The sequence below is a fragment of the Ixodes scapularis genome, unplaced genomic scaffold (assembly GCF_016920785.2).
Source record: "Ixodes scapularis isolate PalLabHiFi unplaced genomic scaffold, ASM1692078v2 PGA_scaffold12__126_contigs__length_90152505, whole genome shotgun sequence".
NCBI classification, from domain to species: Eukaryota; Metazoa; Arthropoda; class Arachnida; order Ixodida; family Ixodidae; genus Ixodes; species Ixodes scapularis.
The window spans coordinates 44,466,550-44,489,641 of record NW_024609838.1 but is presented as its reverse complement, the minus strand read 5'-3'; the positions used below and the strand labels follow the sequence as shown (position 1 = coordinate 44,489,641).

Genomic DNA, 23,092 nt, shown 5'->3' with positions numbered 1-23,092 from the left:
TCGCACGCTTTTTACAAACATCATTGCTCGAACAATAAACAAACGATAAAGGCGTATCAACGATGTCGTCATCAAAAATGGGAAAAATTGGAATTGAAAAAAAAATACCACATGCGGAAAAAAGAACACTGTTGATATGCTCACAACAGCGCGCAAGCAATGAACGGTCAGATAAGCGGTCAGAGGCGAGCACGAAGCGTGCTGCGAGCAGCCTTCCGCGTTCGCCGCCAGCTGATAGAGTGGGCAGGACACCCCTCGAGCGGGCCGTTCCATGTTGCACCACGTGACTAGCTTAGTTTCCACGAATGCCACCAGTCTAGCGCTCCCCAGAGAAAGCCGCACGCTCGGGCGTTATATACAAGTGTGATTAGCACTGTACCTTGGTACCCAAGGTACACTGCTCAGCGAAACAGAATGAACCAACTCAGCACGTGGTCTCGCTAGAGACTGGTCCATTTCGTTTTGTTGAGCACTGTACTCAGTACCTTAAGTACCCACGGGTACTCGAGTACCAAAGTGTACAGACATATAAGTACCATAACTACAGATAGTGTACTCTGGATAACTAAGGGTTCCCCAGGGCAGAAGTTCTTAAACTAGGTTCTGCGAAACACAGGGGTTCTGCAAGTGGTCTCATGGGTTCCGTGAGCACCCAAATTTCAGTCCCCCTCTCCTTAGTTAAACCTTCCACGGACTCAGCCATGGATTGAGTTGGTGTTGCGGGCAAAGCAACCTCACCCTTCGTACCAATACTGTCGAAGCCAGTTATAACGAAAAAGCGGCTACAGCGAAGCGATCACAATTTCCCATTCCCTTTTGCACCTTGTTAACCGAAGTCGGTTATAACAAAATAGCGGATATAGCGAAGTGATTTCCGATTCCCGTTGACTTCATTATAACCGGTCTCGACAGTATGTATACATTCTATACATTTCACATTGTCCACCAGGTTGATGATGATTGGGGTTTAATGCCGCAAGAGCGACTATGGCCATATTGTGCCAAGAAAGTTAATTTAAAGAGCCTAGCATGCAGTTACGTCTAAACTTACTTATCTATCTATATCAGGTGCAAAAAGCCAATTGCATGTGGGAAACTTAAAACGCGAGCAAATGGTACCAAAAGTCTATCGCCAAGCAAGAAATAAGGATGAAATGGGAGGTGGTTTCTGAAAAGTTCAGGAAAATATCTTCGACGTTGATGATCAAAAAATCTACAATTCCACAGGATGTGAAGGACAGTTAACCTTTTCCCACACTTTTCACAGAGCTTTACATCTTCACCGCAAAGCAAGTGTAGGTGAGTCAATCGAGAAAGACCAAATCTCAAGCGGCACAAAAGAACTCCCTAACGGTGGTCTTTATGGGGGCAACTCTCCCATACTTCGAAGTTGGCGGGCTTAATAATGTGAAGTTTGTTATCGATCTGTGTGTCTCAATCCAGCTGCCATAAAATCTGTGTCCCCCAGGTCCTTCATTTTGTCTTGTTTTGTCAGTGCAATAACTCTTGTTCACTATCTAAATGCCTTTATTGCCCAGTATTATCGGTCAACAACAAGGGGGCAGGGGGGGGTCCTTGGGACTTTATGAGGCTTGCTGGGGTTCCCTAAGATGAAAACGTTTGAGAACCCCTGCCCTAAAGTACATTTATGGGTTTCCCAAGCTCCTTAATTACCTCAAGCACACCTGCCACCAAGTGTCTTTCCAGTTCAAGCACCATCTCAACAAATCTGAGCCCCCCCTTAATAATAATTAAAAGCCAATGACTCCCTAGTTTGTACATTACTGTTTACAAGGTCTGCAGGCATCTGCAAAGCTTCGGTGTACCAATGCCTAGACAGAGCAAGGTTCCTTGGCTCCCGTTCGACGCAGATATGGGATCCTTGAGATCGAAAGATTTGAGAAACCCTTTTCTAGATTAAAGGCAGAGAGTGGTGAGATTCCCTGAGAGGCCTCTCGATATCAGCACAGGCCCCTAGAAAAAATTCCGATAGAGATTTGTACCAGATCAATAGTGATTTGTATCAAACCAATAGAGATTTCTATAGGTCCGATAGGAATTTCTATTAATCCCATAGGAATCTGTATCGGTCCCATAGGAAGTTCTATTAGTCCCATAGGAATGTGTACCAGTTCCATAGGAGTGTGTATCGGTCCCATAGGAGCGTGTATCGGTCCCATAGGAGCGTGTATCGGTCTCATAGGAGCGTGTATAGGTCCCATAGGAGCGTGTACCGGTGCCATAGGATTGCCTATTGGGCCTATAGGAATTTCTAATTGGTCCCATAGGAACTTAGACTGGTCCCATTGGGACTCTATTGGACCATTAGGAATCTTTATCAGTCAAACAAAAAGTTTTGTTGGCCAAATAGGAATGCCTCCTTGACTAGTGGAAACCTCGAATCATTCAATGTCTAAACCAATTGTGCATGTCTATTTGAGCAATAGGAATCAATTAGACATACCTATGTCTGTCAGAATAGTCTGTGTCAGAAATACACCGGCCCATCTGATGCATGTGTTATGTAACCTGGGCTGTGTCATGCAAATATCTATTCCACGTCCAAAGGATGTGTCCACACTAGAACAGCATGTATAGTATACATTAGCCAAGTTAATTATGCGATAATGTTACACTTTTCTTTTCTCAGTATTTTTGAATGGTAAAAATGGTTTAAGCCCAGGTTACATAACACACCGTCGGAGTACATCAATGGGTTATAAGAATTCATATAGTTTTGTAGCTCGAAATTAATGCTAGAATAAGAGACTCACATACAGTCACAATTTAGAGGAAAATAGCATACTGAAATGCTTGCTTTTCCGATTAAATTTTAGGGCAATACACTAAATAAAACTTAGGAGCCTCATGCCTTCAAATAATTTACTAATAAAATACTATAAGGAAAGTGTAATAAAGGGAATCTGCATAAAAAATAAAGAAAATATCTTGATGGGTTGAAACAAGAAATCTACTTCCTACTCCATTTCACCCAAAACAAAAGGCAAGTCGGTACTATTCATGATTTACACATTTATTTCCTGAGCTTATAACAATAGTTGTATTCACCCACTTTCATTCCTAAGTTTGTAAAGACATTTTTACGGCACCCCTCTACCGCGATTCCGTCAGTTTCGGTTTGGTTTTTGTAAGGAGCTCATATTCTTGAAAAACAGCACAGCTGGGACGAGGAAAAAAAGACGAACTTGCCCAGTTATCTATCCCTATCGAGCTCATACCAGTTACAGATCCTAATCGTTAGTGACACCATACATTTTTTTCCCCGACATTGTTCTGTCGTGCGTCGGGTGCGTTTCTGTCGCAGGACAGAAATGCTTTTAGGCATGGAAATGTGCTAATTTATTCAAGTTTATCTATCTGTGAAGTTTCCTCTTATGTTGATTATGTTCAAGAAGAGTGTGGAAGAACCACGACGCGACAGTCTAACGAGTAGCTCAACACAGTTGGTAAGCATGCTTCTTTTGATCTTTGTTTGCACTGTAGATGCGTAGAAGTTATTTGAAATAACACCCGCAACCTCAAATAAATAACGTCGCTACTGCGAATGCGCAGACCCAAAACGAGCATCGAGGCTTGGGCTTTGGGGCCCGTTATTTCTCGGAAATAGTGTGGGTACTGCAAATGGCAGCGCCCACGACGTCCCCGTTGATCGCGTCTTCGACGCCCACCACCCGCTCGGGACTGCGCGAGTCACACTTGGCGACCGCGGTTGGAAATGTCAGACCGTATTGAAAATGTCAGATACCGCTGAATTCAGAGCTCAAAGCTATCCAAACGCGTGTACTTACGATCGTGGCAGAAATGTAAACATGCCGGGGTAGTGAAACGTGACCTTGGAAGTACAACAGAGCAGCTTGGCAGTGACAGAAACATGCAGCATTGAGTATAAAACAACTATACAAATGTTATTCCAGACGAAAAGCTTGTTTTGAAGATATAACATTCTAAGTTCAAAATGAAAGCTATCGCAACATCTTGGTGGCACCTTAAGTGCGAGATGCTTGCATTTTGGGTCCCCGGTAGAGAAACGCTTTTGCCATCCATAACGCGAAATGAAGTAGCGGCCGTTATTCTAAAACTCCCCATTTTCTCAACACACTTTTGCTTGTTACACTTTTTTTTTTGTATCTAGTTGTGTTTGTTTTGTTTGTATGTTTGGAACTGTGCGTAGCACAGAGAAAAGTTGCCACTCATTCCGGGTCTGGTCTGAGAATCTGTAGCTTATGTTAACAGAGCACACTTATTGAACTCCTTAATGCTACCTTAAATCAGTTTCTTTAGAAAATGTCTTACCAGTCGAGCAGTGGACTGAGGTGGTCCCACTATAAATTGATTACATTGATCATACTTAATTTCATTGGAGAAGTTACACTTCCATAGTATTCGGTTCATGCAGAGCCACTATACTATGCCTTTGCAGTCAAAATGGTTCAAAAGGATAGCCATCTTTTGAAGTGCGTGACAGCATGCGACTAGTTTTGAAGTTGTGGAAGAGGACTGGATGGTACTGTTAAGGCAAACAGGGCAAACTTCGATCGCCTGACCTTCCTGAATTGATTTGGGTTTACATACTTATGTATTAGTTGACCGAACTAAATGAAGCATTGTTAGCAATCCCACAAACATAAAGCTGATATTAATTTGACAATATTTAATTTCAAGGCTCTTCGAGAGGTTGATGCTTGATAAGTTTTTAAGGCAGTTAGGCTCATGATGAAGACAGAAAACAAAGGAAGTCCAGCCTCTTAATTTTATTTTCTTCAGTCTGAAATTTCCAGCATGCTCCAGTCATCTACCAAATGGTTTTAGCCTTAATCACTTTCTGTGGTGACATCATCTTCCACCTTTGCCATGCCACCGATTAACTCTTTTTGTTTGTTCTGTTGCTCATTTCAGGATTTCAAGCAAGAAGTATACCATTATGCCGTGGCACAGTCAAGACTCAGTTTGTGACAGTGTTTTAAGAAATTGGGAACAGCACACAAAAAAGACAGCTAGTGTTCAGCATCCAGATGCCTTCATAACATAGTAAGCAAGTGTACCCCCAAGACCCTTTTTTGGATAACAAAATGTATAAAGGCACCACCACACCGTGTGATACACCTATAAGCAGATACACCAATAGGTTCATACACCTATAAGCCGATACACCTATAGGACGATACACCTATAGGCCGATACACCCATAGGTGTCAATACACCGATAGGCTATTGGCTTTCTCTATGGGAATTTTTGCTAGGGCACCAAGAAAAAAATGAAGAAAGAATGAAAATTGATCCCCCTTGCAGCCCGGTCTTGGGGCACGAGGATCCAGACTTTGCCCGTCAGTGCCACTCACCCATGGTGCTCTTGTAGACCGTGTAGAGCAGGGAACGCACAAACGGGTTGCGGGTGAGGCAGAGGCCATGCATGCGCAGGCGACGGAAGGGCAGGGCACCACTCAGGTAGGTGCAGAGCACCTGCAGTGCCGTGCTCTCGCACACGAGCGCGTCAGCAAACATGAGCACCATCTTCTGCTGCAGGCACAGGAAGACGCGGCTGGGCACTCCCAGCTGCTCCAGGATGGTGATCAGCGGCCGATTCAGGCACACCGGGCCTGGTGAAAAGACAGGCGCCGTTTGGGGTTCTTTTTTCCGTTTTCAGATGCAAACCTAGCAGTGGTAGTGTCCACATACAGGGTGTTTCACCAATAATAGGGGTTACTTTCTAAAAAAAAAAACACACTAATGGTAGTAGTACTTAGCCAAAGTTGCCCTTCTTGGCCACTAGCTGTACTGAAAGCAGTTTGTCATGATGCCTCCTATTTACTGCACTGGGGTTATTCTAGAGATGCCAGGCAGGCATGGCAATGCGAGCAGGCTAACCTAGAACTATCAATGCATGCATCGACTATGGCAGTGGCTCACAAACACCGATGCTTCGGGACCCCTTCTGTGTACCGATACCTCATATCACGCTGTTGATGCAACTCCCGTCCGAAATCCATGATCGAAACATTGTGGGAATCGGGGAGTGATCTATGTTTCTGAATTTTCGTTATGAAGAATCAGCGCAAGAAATGGGATGGGCGATCTCTCGGGGGCGGGCGTTCATACGGGACTTTAGAGTAATTTTGTTTTGGGACTACTTTTTTTAAAGGGCAACTCCGCTCAATTCCGAAAAATTTAGGCTTACATGTGATTCCACTTCACAAAGCACCAATAAACAGCTCTACGTCTTCGGATTCGCGAAATGTGGAATATTATTTGTGTAATCTTAATTTAAACATCAGCTGATACCAAAACCAAAACTTTGGTTGCGTCAGGCAACATTGGCCTCGTGTCGTCAGACTCATGGCCACGTCACGTCGAACCACGTGGTCTTGTGACATTCGTGGGGGCGAGGTACAAGACACGTGACGTGGGCAGGTCGCTTCGCATGGCATGGACGGTAATGGCCCGGGGAAGAGGGGGAAGGGGAGAACACGAAAGAGGAGAGGGGGAGCGGAGAAACAGACCGATAAGCGCGCAGTGCAGCGCGAAATAGCGCATCCGTGTTACGGTGATCACGTGGACGCTGTTCAGCCAACACCAAGAGGAGAAACTCATGACGTCATTGTTCAATTTCACTCTGAGAAGTAAAAACAAACAAAACGTCAGAATGACGTAGACGTGCCTCCGACGTAGTGGCTCAATGTTGGCCGCTCCAACTCCGTCGCATTGACTGCGCTGACGATTGCGCCTCACATCGCACGCTAGAGTTGGCGGATTTCAACAACTTGGCTCATAAAAGTTTGCTGGCCGGTTTATTAAATATATAGACGGAATTAGATTGTAATATTTGACATGGGGTCTTCAAATATGATACTGAAGAGGGCTGCATAATTTTCTAAATATCAAAAACAAAAATGAAGCGGAGTTTCCCTTTAAAGAAATTAATTACTTGTGAAATATTTTGATAGTTCACCCTATGCTGGGTAGGAAAACTGTTTAGCTATTAGCCCCGCTAAAGTTCTCGTCGACAACATTTCACAATGGTGGCCTTACGAAATAAACCACTTGTTATACAGACATTTGCTTCTGAAATACTCGGAATAAAAGGTAAGTGACAGGTCCATCAAGTGAATTCTGACATCTTAGTTCCACAAAATTTGCAAATGAATTAAATCGAGGAGTACCAGAAAAGTGATCTATAGCAAGTTTGGCTCAAGTCGAAGGTCAGGTACCACTTCATGAACGTGTGTAGACAGACCTTTATTTGTTAAAACAAATGTGCATTGTACATTTTGTTGTCGCCAGCCGCTTAAGTAAATCCAAGCAAGTAAATCCCTATCCAGCATCAACAATGCTGCACTTGGGTGATTTCCATTCAAATGGCTGCCTTTTGGCACACATATTGATGGCCTCAGGCACCCTAAAGCTGTCTGGGACAGTTTTTTTCAGCCACGAAGTCAAAACTGTTGTTGTGAAATAATTGAGAATAATTAACTGGATTTTAAATAAAAAATAGTCAATGAAGTACTTGAACGATCAAGCGAATGTTTTTATTGTAGAATCGATTAAGAATGTCTAACAAGTTTAGGATTAGTATCATGAACAATCTGCCTGGTGTTGACGTCATCATCATTCCCAGGATCAGATAAAATGCAAGTTAAACATTCATCACCTACCTCCACAAGATCCCACATACGATCAAAAGAAACTGTTTTCAATTTATTATAAAGCAAAGCATGATACTTTCAGAAAACACGCAACTAATTTTTGTCAATTTCCTTAGATCCTAAATGCATGACCATAAATATACCTTGCAATACTTGTTTAAAGGGGCGATGCAACAATTTTTGTACCTTGCGCAAATACCGCTTAGAACGGATCCCTGACGTTAATGACCTAAGAAACACGCGTTCGTTTTTCACCCCACGCGATAGAAGTCCTAGAAAAAAAGAAAAGAAAAACGAGCAGCGTTCACCCCCTCAACTCGCAGCCAGAACAAGCGGCCACTTGATCTGGAGCCGATTATATGCCGCCAATGTTGATCAAAGCCACGCGCTGGTGTTGGCAAAGCACAGGACACGCGCTGAGTTCCAGACATTGTTATGGCTTGGCTATTGTCGTCGTTGCAGTGATTGGACATGGGCCACTACCCGAATGCTTCTCGAGCTAGTAACTATCACGAGCCTAAACCGAGTGCTCACGCAATGCTCGGGTCCAATCTATGACCCGCATTCAAATATCGTCATTGGGGTGAACTGCGATCCTTACATTACGTCATCAAATTTGCAACAGAGAGATTGAATGAAGATGATCGCTCTTATCCTTGAAATTACACCGGAGCAAAGGAGTTTCTTGGCCAGTGGGGCATTGCGTGCGAGTATATTTGAGTCCCACTTGTGCCAGTAAGCTTGTGTAAAGTGAAAAACATTCCAACTGAATATCGTTGCACCGCTCCTTTAAGGATTCCGCCACTATCCCTGAGCTTACATGAGTTGTCATACATGACTGACCTCTCAACCCCTACATAATCAATGTGCATAAGTTATAACGATGACTTCCTCTAGCCTCCACACATGTACCTGGTACGCCGACAAGAAAAATAGTCAAAACATGTTACAAAATTAACTGCAGAAGTTGGGCAGATAATGTAATTAGATAGTAAAGACGAGCATCAGACAAAGCTTTACAGGGTAAGGCAACAAACACGGCAAAACACGACCAAAATGCATGGAAACAACGCATTTGCCAAGGCGCCGAGGGACGAACGGAGCAACGAGTTGAAGCCACCTTATGGCAGTTGCGACATGTGATTCCAAGATGGTACTAGTGCCCATGCGACGGAGGATGAAACGGTCTATGAAGGGGACATGGATCTCCCCGCCCAAGACCTTACGTGGTGCGGAGACCTTGATGACTTCCAGGCTGTCTGAGCTGGAACAGGTGAACTTGCGCATGCTCTCCCGCAGGACCAGCTTGTCTCCTGGCAACAGTGGGTTCACGCACAGCATGCCCTTGTAGCCCGCGTAGCGGATCTGGATCGCTGATGGAATCTGTGCCATCTCCAGCTTTTTGCAGACCTGATTGAATCGTATGGGATTGAATCAGGTGTTGGTGCAAAAGCTGTCAAGTCCAGGGAGCCCATTACCCACTGAACGAAGCAGGGATACACTAGACAGGAGGGTGCCACTTAACAGAGTGGCTTACGAAATTGTAGTTCCAGTGGTTCCGGAGGCTGCAACCTGGAAAACTATGTGGCCTACCTCGGGGTCGAATAGCTGTGAGCTACATTTGCCAGCTTAGAGAACAAAACATCAAAATGCCAGCTCAGAAGTTTGGGTCGACGCAAGCAAGAGCTCTAAATCTCCAAAATCTTCAGCAAATAATGGGTTCCGAGGAACACCCTCCGAATCTTCCAATAGAAACACAACTTCACAAACACAGAGCTTCAGATATATGTATGGTTTGAGGAAATGCAGGTGCCAGGCCTTGTTCGTATACAAAACAAACATCCTATGAGAATATATGATAGCCTCTTCCCACCTTTACATAATAATAATGATGACAAATTAACAGAACCAGACTTTCAGAATGAAAGTATATGTGCTGAAATACAAGCAAGTTCATCTATTTGCAACTGCGTGCTGTGGAACACGAAAAAATGTCTCCTGGAAGACTGTAGCAGCCAATGCTTTCCTAAGACAACTAGCTTCATCAATCTCTTTGCAAAAGGTCACCTGCCACTCTTGAGACTTCAACGAGACTCCCATTCAAAAACCGCCTCAGCGTTTTTTTGTTTTTTTTCTTGATGTAGTACTGTGCAAGGCCCAAAACAATACTGGCCTTTAAGTCTTCAACAGACAAAAACAGAGTTAAAACAACTTGTTGAAAAATATGAAGTCTGGTAGGCTCTTCGTCAGTCATCAGACTAGTTAGCTTCGTTTTCTTTAGCTCAAGAGGCTATCTCCTGATCTAAAGTAAAGATCACTATCACTACACACTCCGTGCGGGAACTATAGGGGGCGCTTTGAAAAACGCGAATAGCACCACTAGCGGAGGAGCTGGTGTTCGACAGTGAGACGAATTTAGCAGCCCGCGGCACCTTTTCGCATGCGAAGCTATGGCAGCGGAAGTGAGCACGAACAGAACTTTGGTTCTTCGAGCCGATACATTGAAGGTGACGTTATATGAAGGCTGGGGTAGACCTAAGAAGGTCATTTAGCTGTTCTCCACTTCTTATATGCCCCAGGAAATAAATTTAACACCTTGTATCAATCACACTGCAGGCTGGCATCCGACGAAACATTCCAGACTTCTAGAGGGCGCAACCACTGTACTTTTTTGCAAACTCAATGAGTCATTGTTATCTTGAAGTTAATCTACCACGAGATGAATCCGTTCAGAATGGAAAATTAAAATCAAGATGTTTTAAATCGTGATTTCAAGAACATTCATTTCACCGTGATGACTTTCCACAAGAACAGCTTTTACACTAAAATAATTTCCTGCAAAGCTAATACTATAAATATGTTATCATTGCTTGCCTGTAATTTGATGCCATCCATTTAATTTATTTTGTCTTTAATTTAAAAAAAATCGGGCAAATAAGAACTACATGACTGAACATGAGCAAAATGCAGTGTCCTTCTGTGCTAATCGGAGAGGTGAGCTTTGTTTCTATCTTCCACTCCTTTCTTTAGTTACGTGGCATCTTATACAGGCATGTCAGAATGCGAGGGAAACAAACGAACATCTGTATGCATGTGCACACACACACAGACCGACAAAGGGATTGACTGAGAGCGACAGGCACAGAGAGATCTAATTGTACATGTAAGGTTGATCTTACATCGGTCAGTATGAGTATATACGTTCTGTCCTACACGAGCCTGCCACTTCATGAAATTATGCAGTCACCTTGCGCAATTTAAAACCGAAAGACAGTCGTGGTCGTTAAACAACCCTCGAACTGTGCTCGTGTTCAATGACCCTCCATTTACATTGTTGAATATTGTGTTTTTGCTTTTCACTTTTAATGCGGCTGAGAGAGCGTTAATACTTTGTTTAGAACTGGACTCGGAAACAAAGGCAACAGCGGCACGGTGTGCACGAAGCTGATAGAAAACAATTTGTTGGGAAGGAGCTGTTTCCTCTGCCTTTTCATATATACTAGATATTCTTATTTAGTTTTGCTGGAATACGACATCAAATAAATCTAGCTCTTTTTGTTTTAGTATGTATGGCGTGGTTTATATCAAGAGAACAGTTTGGAATTAATCTGCACCTTACGGTATAATTAAATGTATAGTGAATCCTCCTTTTACTGTTTTCAGTGATTGCGGGGATTGAAGAACCTGTTTCCAGTGTTCATAAAGACTAGCAAAAAACAAATTACCTTTTTTGGTAAAGCGACTAAAATAATATATACATCTGATTTATATTGGATATACTTAATAAATAAAACTGATTTATTTGATGTATAAAAATTATAATTTCGTCACTTTTAGGGGAGAAGCTCCTTAGGGTCTAGCCTTGCCCGTCCGTCCGTCCGTCCGTCCGGCCGGCGTTCGGGCTCACATAAAAAGAAAAAATGTTTGCACAGTCGACAGGATTCAAACTTGTGCGGGGACACCCCATTGGATTTCTAGTCCATCGCTTTAACCACTCGGCCACGACTGCGGGACGAGTAGGGGTCTCCCAGATGTTGTAGTAACTCATGAGCTGGGGTTTCTGTCATGGATGAGACGTTGCATGTAGCCGCTCAACGTCTATACAGGAGGGGGCGCTGTGGTCAAATGCATATATAATTGCGTTGAACTTTGCATGCATTGGCTCAACATTTATAGACGAGAGGGCGCTGCGGTTAAATGCTCAAATGCATATATAACCACGTTCCATACCACACATTCTCTTTGAGACATGGACCGTTGACTTAAGCTAAGGAGATGCGTTCCCGAGGCTTCTAGCGGATTCAAGCTGATCCGCTAGAAAAACCACTGGCCCTGCATCTGACCAACCATAAAGCAGTAATAATGAAGTTATTACTGCTTTAAGGTTGTAAGTCTGGAGCGGTGCAAGTCTGGAGCATAGCACAAGTGGTACCACAATGCAAGTACCTCGTACCACAGCGGAAGTCCCAGGTATGAGGTCGTATCCTAAAGCCGCAGTCACACAGACCATAAATTATACAAAAGACAGTGTTCGCCACGGACACAATGACAGAACCACCTGTGGACATGTCTCGGGCATGATCGAAACACGCATGCTGTTTACATACGTACGCTTCAAACAGTGGTTTTGTACGATCAATGCGACAGGGCAGTCATACAAGTAACAGACACACCTCTGACTCTGCAGACTCGCTTTCGGACGATGTATTAGAAGTGCGACCGCGGCCTAAGGCTTACTAAAGACACTGTGAATCAAATCACCTTCTCCAAGAGCGGCTGGGAGATCATCCCGATGCCATCCGAGAAGATAAATGGCCTGCCAGAACGGGGGTGCTTCCCTCCAACAATGTCCGGTCTGTCCTCCACTGCCTTTCCGTCCAGGGGCACCTTGACAGACTCCTCCGTCGAGGAGAAGCACTGTCCCATCCGGGCCATCTTCTTGGCAACGCTGGGAATGTTGCTGAAGTCCCCCATCCAGCGGCGGATCGACTCCGCCGAGCATCCGTGAGTGTCCTTAGAAAATGACACATGTGCGCACGCAACAATGTTTAGCAAAACTTGTTGCTGACCTAGTTGGTGCACGATGCTCAGGAAACTGTAAATGCACTTTTTGCATTTACAAGTCTCCTGAACAGCATCCAACATTGTAGATGTCTCTGCCACGACTGAAACCTACCGGAGTTCTTTTACTTTTGCAGGGCTTGCCCGGGAATTTCGGGCCGAATACCCCAAACTCAGCGCAAACAGAATGGGTACTTCACTTTGAGGAAAAGTTACAAGGAAAGTCTCGAAATAACATATAACTGTTTTCTGGTTTCAATAAGGGAGGCTGCGGCATAAAAAGTAGTGCAATTTCTACAAATGGGCTATCGTCAGTGTTATTTACACTGACGATACAAGCTTTTTCTTTTCCTCCTCCGATGCTGAACAACTAAATGGCACTGCTAACTAAGTATTGACATTATTAGCACGGTGGTCATTAGTTAACTCATTGAAAATTAACAAAGAGAAAACTAAAGCTGTAATATTTCGTCCTAAAGAAAAACTTGTAATGCACCCACCACCTTTTGTTTTGAGTGATACCGCCATCAAGTACGTAGATATGCTTAGATCTCTGAATATAAGTTTTACTGCAACAATGGCATGGGACGCCCACATAAACAAGGTTTGTCTTGCCCTTTCTAAGGTTGTTGGAATTACCCCACGTAATAAGCATGTTCAACCTGAAAAAACTAAACTTACTTTGTATTACGCTTTTTTTATTCGTATTTAAGCTACTGTTTCCTTGTCTGGGGTAATACCACAGTATCCAATATTCAGAAGCTTCTGATCTTGCAAAAGGAAGTGTTACATACTATTACAAAAGCTCCATATAGTTTGCCAACCAGGCAGGCCTACTTGCAGTTTAAAATTGTGCCTGTATATAATTTATTTGAATATAAATTGGCAATATTACAAAACTATAATAGCAAAAAACCATAATTTTCTTTCACGTATTGTTTCTACTGTGCCCCACAATACACCTTATGTAACCAGGGAAAAATACACCTTTGTTTTACCTAGATGTAAAACGATCTATGGCTTTACAATGTTACGGTATATCTTAGCCAAGTTTTTGAATATGCCTCTATGTGATCACTTGAGTGATATGTCTTGTTCTATCCTTAGGAATGTTTTTCTATAATTTGTACTTCTCATTTTGTCTGTACTTTTCATTTTCTTTACATTTTATTTTTACCGCATTTACACTGCTGACTTGTAAGGGTGGAGAGGCTCGTCAAGCAGTGGACGACACTGCTTCTTTCTCGCCACGCTCAGTTTGTGTTTTAAGCTGAAATAAACACTGATTGATTGATTGACTTTTGTGCTCTTGCATTAATAGAAACTCGCACAAAAGATTGGGGTGAACTATCTTGCAGGGGTGGGCCGGGCCATCTTTCAGGATACTGTGAAATTTACCACAACGAATGCATGCAAATAACTCCTCGGGAGGTTCGATTTAGTAGAAGACAAACGATGATAAAAAAATTTTAAAAAAAAGCATGAGGAAACAACTTACCCTAGCATAGAGCCAGACACCATGGTCCCGAAGCTGGCTGCAAGACGTTGCCAGGAACATGAACTTGCGGTCACCCAACTGGATTCCGTCCCGGAGAAACTTTGCAACGATCCTCTCCAACATCTCATCCTTCTGCTGATGGAACGCGAGGGAGTGCGAGAGGTGCTGCATGTTATCGTCTCGGAACGCCACGCGGAGCGCGTACTCGGAGTCGAACCGGCGGAGCACCCTGTTGTCGCGGTGCACGATGGGCGGGAGGAAGACGAGGCCCGAAGGCATCACAAAGATCCGCCGCACCATGCAGGACCCCGGCGGAACCCTCGGCACGACGAAGCCTCCGCGAAACTTGTGGAACAGCTCCGGTATGGCGGTCACCACGGTGACAACATTGCGTTCCTCGATGGCAGAGCGAAGGCGAAAGAACGCCTGCTCGAGCGCCGCCTCGTTGTCGAGCGCAAACTCGATCAGGTTGTTCTGAAGCTGCGTCAACGCACCTCCCTTTAGCAGCGCCATCTGAGCAAAGACGTCGTTGCTCGGGTAGAGGAGCGCGTTCAGGGCATAGCAGCACGAGTAGCGAAGCTGGGGGGCGAACTTCGCATGGAAGTAGCGTCGGACCGCATCCAACTTGCAGTGAACGTCGCACGTCTCCATCGGCGAGAAGAAGAACTCGGTGCCCTTGTCGCATCGCTGACGTAGCCGTCTCACGATCTGCCTCGCCTTGAACTTGTTGCGCACACTCAGTTTGACGACGGAGCTGCCCCTGAAGTCGTAGCACGCAAAGAGAGGCAGGCAGCGGCAGCCCAGCTCGAGAGCCCTGTTGAAGATGAAGTGGTCCGGGTTGGTCGGCTGAGCCACAGCCGACTTCGTTGGCTCCACCCTCACATAGAGCAATGGTAGGGTCCGCACGTGTAGAAAGACGTCGGTCGTGGTTGCAAGCCCCTCGCTGTCATTCACGACGACGCGAACAACGCTGCTGTAGGGGACCTCGAGTCGGTACGTGTCTTCCAGCCGTGTGCAGGAGGGAGTATGCCGCAAACGCAGCACGACGTGAAGCGTCTTCTCGTCATGCTTGAAGATGCAGCTCGTGGAGTAGCCTGGAGCGTTCGACTGTGAGCTGATCAGGCTCGTCTCGGCGAAGACGTCCAGACCAACGAAGGTGCCAAACGACACCGACGCAAGCTGTATGTTGTTTTCGTAGGACACCCAGCTGCGACACGACACGCGGTCTGGTGCAAGCCACTGGAGGCGACCGCGGAATGTGTCCTTCCTGGCTTCCAAGCACCATCGAAGTGCAATAACTCCGTAAAGGTCTTCTAGTTTGGCGGGCAGGGGACCGTCGCCGAAGCTGACTGTGCAGACGGCTTGGTACACTGGGTCTTCGTAGGCGTCATTGCTGAGTTTTGGGGAAGGTTCCGAAACGTGTATTCGGGCGGCGGACGTGCATTCGAGCGACTCAAAGAACTGGCGACACGCAGATGTGTAGGTGCCGTTGGTGTTGCGCGGGTCTTGGATCCAAAGGAAGACGAAGGATAAGGTGTTCTTGGAGCTCATCCTGCAGAAATGTGTTTTGTTCCAGATCAATGAAATTTACATATCCAGTCCATATTACCGGGACACACTTATGAAAAATGTAGGCATGAAGTAATGATGCAAAAGGAAGGACGTAGAAACCTCTAAGCATCTAAAGAAAAATTTTTCTTTCACACCATCGAAATTGCATTTAAAAAAAAAACAGAGCCTGATTTTGAGGAAAGTACTTCAGAAAACCTAATGCTAAACATATGTGCAACTTTTTGAGAGTGCTCTATCCCAATTAGTGTACCACTCATCAACCACAAAAGTGACCCATTTTCTGCAACCAGTCTTTTCTGTGCATACAATTGTAAGCTCGTTGTCTCCTAGCTACTTTGCGATCTAAAAGAATTGCAGCACCCCTAAGAAAAGCATGGCAAAAAGTATATTTTACGAGCAATCAAGGTAGAGTCCAACAAAACTGTTTGTTATATAGCTTGCACTGACATCCAGGAGCCATTGTGAAAGACCTTTCTGCTGTGCACTTCTGCCATTCTGCAAAATATATATTTTGTACCACCTAATTTGTTTTTCTTGGCAAAGAACAATTAGGAATGGCCATTGTGTGATCATGACATGATGTGCAAGTGCATTTAAAATTTTAGCACCATGTTGTGTTAATATGTACTTCTTTTACAGGTTATACAAGTCATTCTAGTTCATGCCAATTAGAAAACCTGATAAATGGCATATATGCAAGCTCTTGATGCAGTCTGAGTTTTGCGAGCTATCAATCTGTAAGAATAATTGAGAGCTAGTTCAGATCCATCCATGTACTCTTGGAAAAGCTATGTTGATAAAAAAAATGTATCTTAAAAATACAAAAAAAAAAACAACAACTAAGTGAAGCACATTTGGAAACAGCAAAAATAAAAGCCCGGTCCTAGATGTGGCAAATCTAACTGCATGTGTAGCATTGCCAAGCATGCTTTCTTTCATAATTAAGAACTAAAACCTTGAGAGAAGGAAACAAGAGGGTCATACACACCACCGTCTCAAATGTGTTGAGTAAACAGACACACTCACAGTGAGTGGATTTTGCTGTCTTTCTTAAGGGATGCCACAAACTTTTTTCGAATCGAAGTTTCGATGATCGAATCAAGCGGTTCAAAAGGTTCGAAAAGATTTCGATTTTTCGAATTGTCTAGATCGTAAAAATTCGACAGAAGTCGAATTTTCGAACTTGTTAAGCTAAGAAGTTCGACGCTTTTCGAACCGTCAAACTTATTACGCTAAAAAATTTGATCCTTTTCGAACTTATTGTGCTGCGAAGTTCGATGCTTGTCGAACTTCCAAACTTAACTGACCAAAAAATTCGATGAATTTCGAACTTATTTATCAAGAGAATTCGAAAAGTTTGGAACTTTCGAATCCTGAAAAGTCAGGAGGTCGACGAACTTCAAACTTTTAGGGTGAAAGTTCTATGTTCGTCGAACTTCGAAAGACCGGCGGACGATTTCATTTGAATTCAAGTAGTGAGATAAATTCATAATTTCTTTTTTTCGAACTTTTACACGCAGTGCTGCGTTCCTTACAAAAGACAATGCCGTTTGTTTAAATGTTCTGGCATGCTTAGTTTTAAAGAAATTAATTCCCGAAGGGGCGAGGAAGGACGACTAGTTTTTGACGATTATCGTTTGTGTTAGATTTGAAGCACGCTGTAGCCAAAGCTATTTATGGTAGAGATGTTATACTTTTTTAAGAATGACCTATGTATATCCTAGGTAAGTGCAGTCTTAGGAAGTGATTATTGTTATTCGACGTGAGTGTCGAAAAAATGTTTAAACATGTATCTACATGCAATTACGCCCTAAACTTGATATTTATTTTCGTCTAAGTTGTTTGAGGTATCGCATTTAAATTATCACCACAGACAGTACATATCATTGCCATGTGAAGAATACAAAATAATGTATTTATTGCTTTTTCACGTTAAGGAATAAATTAACTCATTGGAGAAGATTTCTAATTGTGTTCAAGTTCAGCACGTCATTAAGACATTTTTTTTTCGCTTCACGTTCCTGGGACGTGTTTCTTTTAGCCTGTACACATTTTGGTAAAAGAAACTTGTTTCGAAGTTCTGAACCTCTGAATATGCAAGAATACAACACTTCCGGCGCATTCTTGATAGTTTTTTTTCTCCAGCTTTTTATCCTCGCATTTATTTTTTTATTTTTTACTTTTGACGCAGGTATTTAAGTTGAAAAGACATAGCTTTGAACTTCCGAACCACTAAGCATGTGACGAGTAGTGCTTTCTGACAACGAGTTTCTAACAATGACCATCTACGCAATCTTTTATGAAGTGAAGAGCGACAGTAGCTATACATATGGATAAATAATTTCAGATTAAAATAAGCTCGACCACGCCCTCTTTCCCCGTATTTTTTTCTTTAACAGTCCGAAATACCTGGAAGGGGGGGAAGGGAACTGAAGCCCCCCCCCACCCCCGCTACCCTCTTTCCCCCCCGTTTTTCCTCTTCCGAAGCCACTTGTATGGTAGAACGCTCCTCGACCTCGAGTTGTGTCGGCTTTTTGCGCGACGATTCCTCCGTCCCAGAAAATAAACCTCTAGGACAATTACAAACTTAACTTACTATATGCCAGCGTCACCCGGGCGGCATTCAATCAGATTACTACCAGCGTGCAAGGGGTGGCCAGGTAGTTTGCCAGGTCTCTTCAAGGTTTTCCTGAGCCTCAACTTCCTGCTCGCCCGTGGCCGTTTCGAATTGGATGAGCCTCGTAAAACAGTGCGTTCGTGTGATCACTACTGCGTGATGCATCTATGGTCACACGTCAATCTGCACTGGCAAATATTCCAGCACATCCGGGACACTCGTCGTCTCATTTAATTGCCTGACCAACTTCGCAGAATCTAGATAGCACACCCTAACTTTTCTAAACTTGATTTTGTAAAAACCAGTGAGTCGTGAAAACGTTATTTGAAACAAACTGTGGAGGAACTTGAAAACCGGATTTCGAACTTTGAAAACTTGGACTAAAAAGAAATTCAAAATCTTCAAAGTTTTTTTGTTTTTTTTTCCGAATTTAGCGTTAAAAGAGAATCGAAACCTTTGAACTTTTCAAACTTTATGCAGAAAGAAATTCAAAATCTTCGAACTTCATGTCTATGAAAATTCGAAGCGTTCGAAGTTTTCGAATTTCATTTCCAAAGAATTTCGAAATCTTCGAATTTATCAAACCTGAAGTAAAAAAATATTTGAAATATTCGAATCCGAAATTTTAGAAACCGTGAAAGCTTCGAACTCTTCGAATTCGAAACTCCACTGTGATCGAAAGGTGCGAATTTTTCTAATTCGAACCTCGGTTGGTACAAAAATATAGAAATTTTTCGAAATCGAAGCTCCGTTCGCTTCGCAAATATCGAAACCTTTCAAAATCGAACCTCGGGTGGTTCGCGACATCCCTAGTCTTTTTTTGTAGAATGCCACGTTCTATTTAATCGAACGTGGCTTTCGACTTAGGTTCATCGCAGTAGCTAAAACTTCGATGTTGGCGGCGGCAAAAACTTATGTTGCGGACGTCGAGTGGAGCAACACGGGCAGTGCCAACTTCGTTCACAAACTCCTTTTTTTTTTTTTATTGTCGCAGCCGAGCTAAAAATTTTGTTTAGTGCTAAGAAGTGGCGGTAGTTTTGAGAAAGTCAATGCAGTCATTCTGCCAGGGTTCAACAAATCTTCATTAATATTGCAACATTCGTCAACTGTGCTTGAGGTCAATGCTATCTGAAACCAATTTAAGCTCTTTGCAATGCCTGGAAAATATTGCCCAGGGCACAGTTTCATCTAGACACAAAGCTTTCCACACACAAAAAAAAAAAAGAACAAAATTTTTTTTGCCAGTCACAATTAAAAAAAAAAAACTTTCCCAGTTGAAAATTTGCACTGGATTCCAAGTGGAATTTCCCATTGGTACCAGTTCGGTTTTCGGACAACCAATTGGTCACTGCCAATGGGAACCAATGAAACCTATTTGAAAGCCATTCAGGTTTCAACTAAAGAAAATCCCAATTGGCGAGACCCATTGGCCAGTGTTTCCAATAGACCGATGTTACCAAGCAAACTGCGCAGGCGCGTGCATTCCGGAAGAGGTGTTGCTGCCACCTACTTGTCATCCCTTTACAGCTGCCCGGCTACATAGGGCTGCGCGTACATCATCGTAGATTACCGTTTAAGACGCCCCGGTATCAGCTTGATTCCTCTGCATGTCTGTACTTCACAAGATTGTGTTGTTTATGATGCCTTAGTTTGTCAGCAAGCGCAGAAAAGCAGTTCCAGTTGTCTTACCGCTTTAGAATCTCTTTGTCTGCTCCTTCGTCAATGCGTGAGCCCACTGCCATTCACGCAGTGGTCCCACTGTGGCCGCAGGGAAAGAACGCCGCCGCCACTACTCTAGCATTCCAGCTGCTAGGACGTCTCAATTAACTTGGAAACAAGTGAACATCTAGTGCAATGGCAAAGAACAAGAAAATTCGAGGGACCATCGGCTCGGTGTAGCACCGCGGAACAGCATCAAATGTGTTTGTGAAAAACTGAGTTGGGTAGTGCTCGAACTTGTCAAGTTAATCAACAATGAAGTAAGAGGAGCTAAATAGACTTTCTCCGTGAGCTATAGTTTTCTAAAAGTTGTTTCATTCTGGTTGACAGCCAGCGTATTTGGTTTTATTTTGTTTGCGCAAGTTCCGAATGTAACAGTTGCCTGAGGGGGAAAGCTCTTTTCTGCAGACCTCTGCGGTCTTGATTGGACCAGTAACGCCAGCCCAATAGACCACTACAAAATGGTAGAGGTTCGTTTGCTACATTTTTGGCGGCAAGTTTTGCACTTCTAAATTGCATTATATAGCGTTTTCACGTCTGTATGAAAAAAAAAGCGAAGGCTGCTTCTCAAAAAAGTTTATTTATTTCAAGTGATGCACATTGCGAATCGCTGCTCTTTGTTTAAGTGGTTGTCCTCTTTTGAAGCACAGCTGTGCTTGAAACATGTCGTCGCAATAACAGTTATAACCACCAAAATACATTGAGCAAAAAGTGTATTAAAAACGGCCACCGCGCAAAGAAGTGCGGAGGTCCTATTTGAGATAAACTAAGGGATAGCTTGCTACGGAGCGTATGATCAGGGAGATTCCAACATATGGAACACTTCGGAGCACTCTATGTCTCGTCCCCTGTAATCTTACACATTTCAGCTGACATGCCATAGGATGGGTATAAATTATGAAGCAAATCGCGAAACACTATTTTTTCTGCAGCTCTGTCCGGCTCTGTTTAACAGTCTTTGCCATGCTTCTTTCTTTTGGGAAGATATAATATACGAGGCAGGCACGTAGCCAGGATTTTGTTTCAGGGGGGCCCGCCCATGACGAAATGCTGTATGAGGGGGAGGGGGGAGAGGATGTCCCAGCAAAAATGAAAGATTTCGAGGGGGGGGGGGGGGGGGGGGGAGCCCAAGCCCCATGGGCCAGCCCCCCCCCCCCTGGCTTCGTGCCTGATCCGAGGCCTTTTTGCCTCACGCTATTGCTATAGCTCCGTGGCATACAACAGGTGAAGCCACCGATTGAAAACCACGAGTAAACACCCGGCTAAAAGTCTCGTGCTAACCCGAAAACTTTCAAACGATGCGGCCGGAAAACTAGGGAAAACTTCGGGTTTCATGCACCGCGACAGCGGTTGCCTCGTGCAACTCCTGATGAGATCGGTCTATTGGAACCCAATCGATTCCAATTTAAACCAGTTGGAATTCCAATTGGATCTAATGGTAATTTGTAGCTGACTTGAGTCGCATGTATTGGCCTGTGTGTGCCTGCCATTAGGGCATGTATTCATTAAAATACGACAAGAGGAAAAAGAATTTTAAAAAAAATGAATGGAAGATGAAGAAGACTGCTGTGGAAGTAACTGACAGCTGTATGCTGCGCTGGTTAATTGGGGTTGTGTGGATATATATACAGCGTGTAGTTGGTCAGCCATTTCAAAGCTGCGACGAGTCACTTCCTGTAGATGAGCAATGTAGCCAGTGCAGTGCTTTGCTGGTCTTGAGATGGTGGTGTGCTTCACCAGCTCGCTTGCGTTCTGACTTCGAATTATTTCAATGCTTTCTTCAATTTTCGCTCTTCCAAAACCAGTGTACCCCCTCTAGCTAGCAAGTTGGCGACCAGTCATGAGCTGTAAAACACAGCAGGCTCGAAAGAGCCCCAGTTATTACAAGTCTGTTCTCGCTTATATCGAACGGCACGGCAACGACTCCAGCGCACACAACCAGATACGAGACACTAGCGATACCCGACCGTGTAAATCGTGCTAATATTCCCGAATGCCAAGCGCTTCGACAGCGCTAAGCAAAACATTGTGTCACGCGGCGCAGTGACCGCCCCCACGAAAGCGAGCGCCTTCATGTGCTTTCGTGGTGTCACCGAAAACTAATCGTACTTACGTTCGAAAACTCTGTTGTCCCGATTCCATCGGAGAAGTATGCAGCAGGCGCCACTTTCCGAGGACCCGACAACGCTGTCAGACTTTGGCTGCTTTGGCAACAGCACACCGTTGTGGCCGGGTTCATCACGAAAAACGAAACTATGCGCGGCAAGCCGGCCGTAGCCGGCCACCCCCGGCCCGCCTCCTCGTTTTCATCTCAAGAACCGCAGTAAAACAAGTACGGCTTCACGCGGAGCATTACTAATTTCTTTCTTTAATTATATATATGTTAGCTCGTCAAGACGCATACGTTTTAAACGCCAAGAGCATCGTTTCTGAGTCCGACAACCAAATCTCGTAAAAAACTACTTCGCGCGGCGTATCAACGATAAATGAATGGATGGATGTTAATGGCTATTCCCTTCGTAATGGGTGGTAGCTTGCGCCACCTAGCCTAAGTCTAAAAAGACAAAAAAGTGATTCCTCCCGCCCCTTTTAAGACCAATTTTTCTCCCCCTAACTATCACCAGGCAGTGTGGGATATCACCAGGATGACTCTATCGCGCGCGCCAGCGTTGCTTGACACCAGAGGTCACGAAGGGACGGAATTTAAATAGGTTTATTCACTGATCTGACTTAATCTGACTGATCTCAATGGTTCTATTACACATGGGGGCGAAGTGCGATACGAACGTTACGTTGGGCAGTATGGCGATCCTGATGTTTTCGTTTACAGTTTTCAGCGTTACTCTTGTTTAGATTGTTATTAGAAAACATGCTTTTATGCGAATACGTTAAATAATACAGAATTACTTCGTATAAAAGACGCAACATGTCGTTTTTTTCTGATGTACTTCAGTTCACACAGGA

General features: G+C 44.0%; 1 protein-coding gene across 1 annotated transcript in view; it reads right to left on the bottom strand.

The window, feature by feature from the left end:
• LOC8034745 (probable RNA-dependent RNA polymerase SHL2) overlaps nt 1–22,596 on the bottom strand; it is a 46,017-nt gene extending 23,421 nt beyond the window's left edge. Inside the window, exons 1-5 of the mRNA XM_029968705.4 lie at nt 22,242–22,596; nt 14,221–15,772; nt 12,423–12,674; nt 8,888–9,071; nt 5,361–5,618 (exon numbers count right to left, since the gene is read on the bottom strand). Of these exons, the coding sequence (XP_029824565.2) occupies nt 5,361–5,618; nt 8,888–9,071; nt 12,423–12,674; nt 14,221–15,772; nt 22,242–22,270 (2,275 nt within the window). The 5' untranslated portion in view covers nt 22,271–22,596. The remainder of the gene's footprint in view (nt 1–5,360; nt 5,619–8,887; nt 9,072–12,422; nt 12,675–14,220; nt 15,773–22,241) is intronic.
• Between the last annotated feature and the right edge of the window lie 496 nt (nt 22,597–23,092).